This window comes from Crassostrea angulata, unplaced genomic scaffold, assembly GCF_025612915.1.
Source record: "Crassostrea angulata isolate pt1a10 unplaced genomic scaffold, ASM2561291v2 HiC_scaffold_249, whole genome shotgun sequence".
In the NCBI taxonomy this organism is placed as follows: Eukaryota; Metazoa; Mollusca; class Bivalvia; order Ostreida; family Ostreidae; genus Magallana; species Magallana angulata.
Window position 1 is genome coordinate 5,863 of NW_026441802.1, and position 9,138 is coordinate 15,000.

Sequence of the window (9,138 nt, forward strand, 5' to 3'; positions counted from 1 at the left end):
ATGTACATAAAATCATATAGCTTGATTATATCGCATTACAATCATGAAAACAATAATGAATAAAGTATGACAATAATGACCAAGATAAAATAAACATAGTTGAATATAATCGTAATTCATCATCAAAGTAATACTAAGTATGGTTAAGCTTAATGTCACATATATATATATACAAAGTCAATGCATGCTTGTAAGTTCACAAAAATATATCTTCCGTCCTAGGGGCGAGGTTAGCGTCATAGGTTCGGAGTCCATCGGTTTCTTCCTGAAGTTCTCTAGGGTGAATCACCAAATGCGAGATTTATATTAGCACAAGATAACGCACATTTCTACTTTTACACAATTCACATTTTTAATTTTCACCAAACTTCACAATGCTTTTATAAGGAATAAACAATTTCTTCACGGCTGCAGCTTAATTATTCAACCATCATCGGCACCCGTGGATAGAGGGTCGGCGCGGATGGCGAGGCGACTTCTCGCGGAGCGTCTCCTGCGTTCCTCTGTTGCGTAGACATCACGGTTTTCTCTTCCAGGTATTTACGTGCCAGCTCTGGGTCCGGTCGATAGTATTTGGTCCATGGATATTCTTCATTTTTCTCCTCTCCAAGAAATTGTTGTGCTAGTTTAGTCGAAATTGTCCCCGTGTTACTGGTCAATTTGCGAGTTGCGATTCTTCCGCTTCGTCGGGGTTTCTCTTGGATCCTAGTGTCTTTCAGGATTGGTTCAAGTTCAATAATGTCACTAGAGGTCCATTTCTCTGGATTCACACAACAAAATACAGTGTCTTTGGAAGAACCTTTCTTATCTCCGTCACTACCCCTTTTTCGACAACCTGTCCAGCAACCACAACAGCATATACCACCCCACTGTTTAATAGTTTTGCGCTTCTTAATACAAAGTCCTATCGTTATTGTTACTGCCAAAGTTAAACACACATAAAACCAGGGGCTTCCTACCCAAGACGAGGATTTCATGGGTTGCAAATTGATTACAGGCAGTTCCGCCATTAGTGCATTCAAAGGGAAAATTTTAATATATTTAGTCTTAAGACATTAAACCATGATAACCTGAGCAACCTTGTCCAATACTCAAGATGTCGGTCACAATTTTTAATTGTTTTTACCAATAATCTTAAATCACTACAAAAATCACACTTACAAAAAATTAGTTTTACAGTTTCTTTACTTAGTCGCTGTTTCATGTATTTCGAGTATATGTTAAGTCTCTTTAACCTTCATATACCTTCAAATAACCGAGGTGCTGAGTCCGCGTTTGGTAGTCGGCGTATCTCACTGTCTGTTTTAATGTCACAGGGGTCATCCTGTCATACATTTTAAAAGCGTGCAATATATACAAAGCTAAGCTTACTCAAGATTATTTACATCTACATTCGGTTTCGAGTGACGCCCTCCCTCCTAACGCTCGTGGAGGTGATTTCTCCTCTAATGATTATCATAATCATATCAGAGTATGGCTCTGTATCACTCAAATAATGGCTGTATATGTTCAAGGTTGCTGTCAATGTGACTCTTCCAAACTTTATTTTGATATAAATTTCACTATGGGGCGTCAATCTCAGTTCCAATAACTCAGATTCTGACATCTGAAAATAAAGGATACTTTATCTATCCTATTACTAACTGTTTTAAAACAACTAAACAATCCTCTTTAAATTTTTATTTATTAGATTTACGGGGTTTAGGGCTTGGTTTGAAGCCTAGACCTACTTTAGGGGCTATTTCATCTATTTCCATAGTTTCATCTAAGGGTACATTTGGGTTAACTAAGGGTATTTCATAGTCTTGACCACTATTTTTACCACATTGATTTGACTGATGGGTCTCATCCGATTCTGAATCTACGGTCTGATCATTCTCGTGTTTATACTGCTGATCATTCATGACCTTCTTAGCTCTTATACGTCTCTGAAGTTCTGCTAGGGGAATATCCTCTTTGTCTGAAGATCCTTCTCGTTCCCATTGTTTGTACTGTATAGCTCTTTCCAATGGTTCTGGTTGCATGTCTTCATTTTCTGACGACGATTCATCTTTCGGTGGCACCACATAGTTAGTTTTTCTTAGAGTTCTTCCACCATCTTCAGTAGTTTGTGAAAGGAGCCAGTGCGAAATATCTGCCAGTCTTAATTGTCGTGCATGGCATTTGGTGGTTAATCCAGTCAATTGGTCTCTCACCACGAAACTAACTGGTCCTTTCTGCTCAATGATTCAATATGGTAGCCACTTTTTATCTCACTTACTTTGTCTCCTGTTGTTCTTAAGGTAGACAGGGTCACCTACCTGAAAATTTTCGTCTTTGCTTTTCTTATCGGCTTGAGCTTTCTGTTTCTTCTTGGCTTCCTTCATATTACGATGTACTAGCAGGAAAGTGTTTTGTTGTTCTTGTAGGGCGATCTTGTGTTGATCTTCTCACGCATTTTTCCTTCGAGGTTTCATTAACGTATCAAGAGGTAATACGACATCTCTGTTGTACATAAGGTAATATGGGGAAAACTTTGACGAATCGTTAGGATGAAAACGAATGGCTGCCAACGTCTGATCAAGATGAATATTCCATGTTTGAGCGTTGTCTGTTGTTTTCTTAGCCATCACGTCATGTAGAGTTCTATGAAATCGTTCTACTTTACCATTACCTTGAGGGCTGTAATAAGATGTTTTGATATGGTTGATATTCAATTCTTTTAAGGATTCTTCCACTTTCTTGTTCACATTTTCTGTTCCGTTGTCTGTGATGATTTGAAGAGGACAGCCATATCTTGGATATATTTCTTCTAAGATAAGATGTACTATTTTGTCAGCTGACTTATCAGGAACGGGAAAAGCTTCTGGCCAACCAGAGTAGATGTCAATAAAAGAAACTATGTACTTGTTTCCCGACAAGGATGTTGGATATGGTCCTGATAGATCAAGTCCTATTTTAGCCATTGGAAAAGGTGGTATATCTGTCTCTTGAAGTGGAGGTTGAATTTTCTTATTGCTCCTCGTTTGGCATACTACACATCCTTCTATATAAGAGTATAACCTTTTGTACAAATTTGGAATGTAGTACTTTTGTCTGAGTACGTCATATGTTTTGTCCACTCCCATATGTCCAAGTCCGTCATGATACTGCTGCACTACTAAAAGTTCTAACTCACGTGGTACATACAGGCGAAGTCTTGGGCCTTCTGAGTCTCCATCTGAAAGATAGTACATTAAACCATCAATTTCTAGAAACTTCTTTTCTTCGGTTGCCGTTGCTGTTCCTTTATTTAACCGATTCTTCAGTTTCTTGATCTGCTCATCGTGTTGTTGACTTTCTTTGATGTTGATCTCTGCTGGTAGATCAATAAAGGGTTTGACCAATTCGTCGTGTTGCTTAACTTCACATCTGGCCAATCTCTTACGCGAAAAGGCATTGGAGTTAAGTACGTTAACTTCAAAGAAATTGTCCTTAACATCTGGTTCATAATGCTCTGATTGTTCTTCCTCTTCACACTTCAGGTTGACTGTCGGTAATCTGGATAAGAGATCTGCACAGCAGTTAAATCTTCCTTCTATGTACTCTACCTTACAGTTATATCCTGCAATACTTAACGCACATAGTTGAATTTTCTTATTTTGCATTGGAGATTCTAAGATATACTTGAGCGGCTTATGGTCTGTTCTTATAGTAAACTGAGCACCGTGTAAATAATGGTCTAACTTCTGAAGGGCGTAATGGATTGCAAATGCCTACTTTTCTATGGTTGACCACTTTTCTTGAGTTTTACTCAGCTTGTGGGATAAGTAATATACTGGCTTATCTTCTCCCTCCTCTGTCTTTTCAGTAAGGCACGCCCCAATACAATTGTCGCTGGCATCGGTGTACAGGATGTACGGCTTATTAGTATCTGGATATGCTAGTAAAGGCACTACAGTTAAACTTTCTTTAATGAAGTCAAACGCTTTTTGGCAACATGGTGTCCATTTAAACCTTGCATATTTTCTGGTTAAGTCAATCAATGGTTCTGCAATCTTAGAGAAGTTCGGTATAAATCTCCTGTAATAACTACACATACCTATAAAGCCACGAACTTCTCGGACTGCAGTGGGCGCTGGTAACTTTTTTATAGCTTCGACTTTCTTTGGATCAGGTGTAACTTCATGTTCATCAATGATGAAACCAAGATACTCCGTCTGTTCCTTGAAGAAACTACATTTTTTTAGCTTCATTTTTAGTCCATGCTTTCTTGGGCGATTGAAAACGTCTTGAATATGACGAAGATGATCTGCCGGTGTCTCTGAAAATATAAGAATATCATCCAGGTATGCGATGGCAAACTCCTCTTGTCCTTGAAGAACTATGTTCATCAGCTCTTGAAAGACTGCCGGTGCATTACTCAACCCAAATGGCATCCGGTTGAATTGGAGTAGTCCTTTGAGAAGGCCGTTTTTTCTTTGCTTGAATCTTCTAATTTCACTTGCAAATATCCAGTCTTTAAGTCTAGTGCAGTGAAATATTTTGCCTTACTTACCTAGTAAACATAGGATGTCATCAATCAACGGTAGCGGGAATGATACTGGTTTTACTATCTTATTCAAGCTTCTAAAGTCAACGCACATCCGGTCTGATCCGTCCTTTTTCTTCACCACTACTAAGGGAAATGACCAAGGCGATTGTGATCTCTCAATAATCTTTGCGTCCATCATTTCCAGTATAGCCTTGTCAATTTTCTGTCTTTTATTTGGGGGTACACGGTAGGGTCTGTTCTTTATTGGGTGGTGATCTCCAGTTTCTATCTTCATTTTAACAGTATCAGTCACTCCAAGATCACTGTCTTTCTTTGCAAATAAATCATTGTTTTTACTCACAAGTCTTGTGATTGAGTGTTCAAATCTTTAAGGTACATCAATTTCTTTTTTTGTGTCTTGAATAGTCTGTATTTCTGAGATTTCCTTCTGATTTAGTGCGGTAATTCGTCCTATTATGTAGCCCCTTGGAATTTTATAATTTTTGTTCGTTTGGTTAACGAAGATAATTGGAACTGTCTTACCTTTTCGAACTATACAAAAAGCGTCTTTTAAATATAATCCTGGGTCTTCCATAATGCAGTTATTGTCTATGCTGTTCACTTCAACCAAGTCACTTTTTTCCGGAGGAAAATTGTTATTTATTTTTCCATAGAATACAGTCACCGTGTTTGGTCTCAAAATAAGTTTCTTAGGTGTTCTTACAATAGTTGAGATGTGTAAATCTTCTTTAAGTTCCGCGTATACTTAGCCATCAATACGCATGAGTCCAAGATCAAAGTATAAACGAATATTGTTCTTCTTGAGCCAATCACGACCGAGAATCATGTTTCGGTTGAGTCCCTTTGTCACATAAAGTTTGTGGTCTAAAGTTAATCCTGAAATCTTAAAGGAAATATTTACATGCCCTATCACTATTAAACAATTGTCATTTGCTGCTTGTAAAGAGGGGATGTCATTATTAAACAACTTGGGGCAGGGAAATAGATTATCATACATTTTCTTACTAATTAGAGATACGGCTGCACCTGTATCTACCAAAGCTCTAAATTTATTTTTTCCAACTTTTAATAAACAGCTACTGGGGTTGTTAGTAAAATTAATTTCATATGTAGGTCTTTGTTTAAAGTTCTTTCTTCGGGCTTCAACGAAGGAAGAACGTCTTAGTTTTCCTGTTTTTGTTTGTCAAAATAAGAGCGAGATTTGAAATTTTGAGACGATCCCCTATTTACTTGGTCGCTAGATTCATATGTTCTGCCTTGACGATTGATAGTCTGCCCCGATTTTGCTGCGCTCTTTGATACATATGCGAGCCCCAACAATCTGCACGCACATGACCTACTTACCACAATTCCAACATTCCACAGGTGAACGGGGTTTCTGCTCTACATTATGGACGGGTTTGTTTTGACTGGGTCGTTTATTAATTGAGGACGGGACCTGACTTGGGGTTTATTTTGAAGACAAAATTGAGCCCAAGACCCGTCTGTTTGCATTTAAAACACCTTCTATTTCGCGCATGGTCAATTTCCATTGGTTCTACCTGCCTTGTTTTCATTGAGGTAAGATTATCTGCTCTATCCTTTAAAAAGGGAAGAGTAGTATCAAAATTTGAAAGAGTTCGTTTGTTTTCATTACTCTGTACAATTTCTGTCATATTTGGCCCTCTTATTGCTAGCCTCTGTCTCAGATTTGGTTGTCGCATTGCTATTTGAATTGCGGATTCTAAATCTTTAGGTTTTTTTTGCAAAATTTTCATTCTGAGGTAGTCGAATGTCAACCTGTCACAAAAGATATCTACTAACTGCTGTTGTATCAAAGGATCTTTTAGTCTGTCATTACTGTAGGCGTCTTCTGCGATTTGCAATAGTCTCTCCGCGAATAACTGAACACTTTCATTTGAATTTTGTCGAGTCCTACGCATTACTGCTAACGCGTGTTGGGGTCTGTTATTTCTGCAAATCTATTTTTAAGGGATTCCTTAAGATCGTTCCAAGATGGGATTTCTTCAGACGCATCTGTTTCATCTAAATACCTTTTAATATAATCCCCAAATGAATCCTTTCTCGTTATGTATGCAAGCATGAGTATCTCATGACCTTGTTTCCCAGACATAACACTGTACTTTTCAACTTCCTGTATCCACTGTTTAAATTTTTGAGCATCTCCCTCAAAAGGAGTTATCACAGAAGATAGGGGCACTGAGAGTGCGGCTGTTAAAGCTTTAACTTAACTAATGAAAAAATCATTATCATCATCCTGATCTGGGACTCGGTGTCGAGGTTCACGAGTATCATACGGCTTAGCATCATGATATGTTTCAAAAGTATTTTGTTTAATCTGCTCTTTTTCTGAGGATTTCTGACCTGTTTCTTGCCCTTTATTTTCCTTGTTCTGACCCAACCCCGCGAATTTTTTTTCTAATTGCTCCATTTGATTTTTAAATTCTTGTTTTATCAAACCCATCACCTGTCGTCATATTGGTTGCTTAGACACAGTTGTTTACTTCGAGATAGCTAAAGGAGACATATAGAAATGGTTCTTACCTTATTCTGTATTGAACTTCGCTCAATCCTGGTCGCGGCACCAAGAAAGTTCATGTAATCCTTCTGTCTTACGGATCCAATTGAGGGTCAGCTTAAACTTATTGATGACAAGTACAGTATCTCTTTCTCAAGCGGTTTTATTAAGCGTGATCGTATAGTTACAACAATTAAAAGCAGCCCAAATCAATAGTCTCAGAATCTCTATAAGCGGAATCTCTCTAAATCTATTCAACATCATTTTACATGGGTATATATAACATTTTACTTATGATGGACAGTTCTGACTAGTTCGGCTAATTTACGACGATCATGAGTGAACATTTAGTGTTCAAAATTAGGATTAATATTTCATTTCTAAATAAAGTAACAAAACCGTCAAAACTGCCAATCAAAGAGTCTGGATGCAGGATTTGAGTCTCCGAGTCCTGGGTCTCGGAGTCCCCCACCTAGTATGAGGCATCACTTACTCATAATACGTTCATTCATACATGACATAAAAGGTTACAAAGGTTAATATATAAAATACACAATACATGAGTCAATATAGAGTACTAGAGCTATCGTTGCAGACACAGAATCGCCAAATATGTAACTTGTTGTTAAACTCTCAATTTGGATATTATTATGCACGTATTATGCACTTGGTTTCATAACATCATTTAGGAATACTACGCATTGCTACAAGAGTCACAGAGTTTATTCTGTTAATTATCATTAACACCATTCAGTGCGCAGCACCTAGGTACACATAAATATCATAGTGACCATTATGTAATACAAGCAATTCAAGGTCATAGCATGGCTATCTGTTTACAGAAAACTACCTGTCTGAATCAAATTCCTGCAGGAAATACTATTCTCCTATAGGAAATATCATTCCTATAGGATTTGTAGAAAATCCTATAGGATTGTCAATGTTTCCTGTAAGAGAATCATTTCACCTATGGGAATCATTATTTTCCTATGGGATATTAATTTTTAAAGATAAATATCTCACCTGTCAGGTAAAACACACTAAAAACAAAAGTGGTTATATACTCTCTAGACTATGGTCTATCATTTCGTATATATGGATTTTTCCGAAACTTCAGCTTAAGCGGGTGCAAAAATTCCACCTTTGCACTGGCATAATTATCCGGCACAGTGTTTAGTACACGCATTACAGATGTTTGATCCACCTCTAAATTTATCGCGGGAAATATAGCGCGAGTGCACTATGACGTCAATCATGATTTGTTCGTCTTTGTTTACGTATCTCGACTCAATATACGAAGGTATAGAAACATGTAACAAATCTCTTGAGTCTCGCCAAAGCATATGCGTACTCAAAACGTGTCTGCAAACCTGAAGACAATGTATTTTACGAGTTAGAAGTCGGCCATTTTTTGCATAGCGCCGGGGTGAAAACATTAGAGAGCATTATGGGACGTAGACAAAAAAACTTGTTTGATGAACTGTAGGTTTAGCTCGTTCTTTTTCCCGCGCACACTGGTTCTTAGATCTCGCATCGCTCGCCGGCGCTGCGCGCCGACGAGCTGCGCTCGCTTTAAACTATCCGGTCAATTTCGTTTTAATTATACAAGAAGTTAACTTATACGTAACTCTTCCATCGCCGAAAATTGAAAGAATATCGTATGTTTGTATCTTTTAACATATGAAAATGAAAATGAATCCCCCTCCTTCCCTTTAAAATAGTATATAAATGTCGAGGATGATTCGGACAAACGAAAAAAGTTTAAGCGCAGCAAACAGATAAACTATCCGGTCAATTTACTTTATATTTTGCACATAGTTTACTCACAAGTTGACCTTTCAGTGGAAAAAAAAAGAAACTGTACATTTGAAACATTTCCCCCGAGACTCATTAGGTCAATAATGTAAAAAAAAAAACAGATCCTTTAATGTCTCTTGTCCTATGGGATATTCTACTCTAGGATAAGGACAAAATGAACATATAGAAGAAAGTATAAAATATTTACAATTCTCTCCATTACTAAAACTAAATCAAAACTGATGGCATTTTAGATATTATCAATCATGAAGACTTATACCATTTTTTTAACCTTATGATACGAGTGCCT

General features: G+C 37.5%; 1 protein-coding gene across 1 annotated transcript; it reads right to left on the minus strand.

Annotated features, from left to right (window-relative positions):
* Positions 1–2,429: 2,429 nt before the first annotated feature.
* On the minus strand, positions 2,430–4,787 carry LOC128169892 (uncharacterized). The gene is made up of 5 exons (XM_052835927.1): positions 4,517–4,787; positions 4,061–4,282; positions 3,739–3,901; positions 3,070–3,519; positions 2,430–2,661 (listed from the first exon to the last, which is right to left on the minus strand). Exons 1-5 carry the CDS (start codon positions 4,785–4,787, stop codon positions 2,430–2,432), a joined length of 1,338 nt encoding a protein of 445 aa, XP_052691887.1.
* Positions 4,788–9,138: the final 4,351 nt, after the last annotated feature.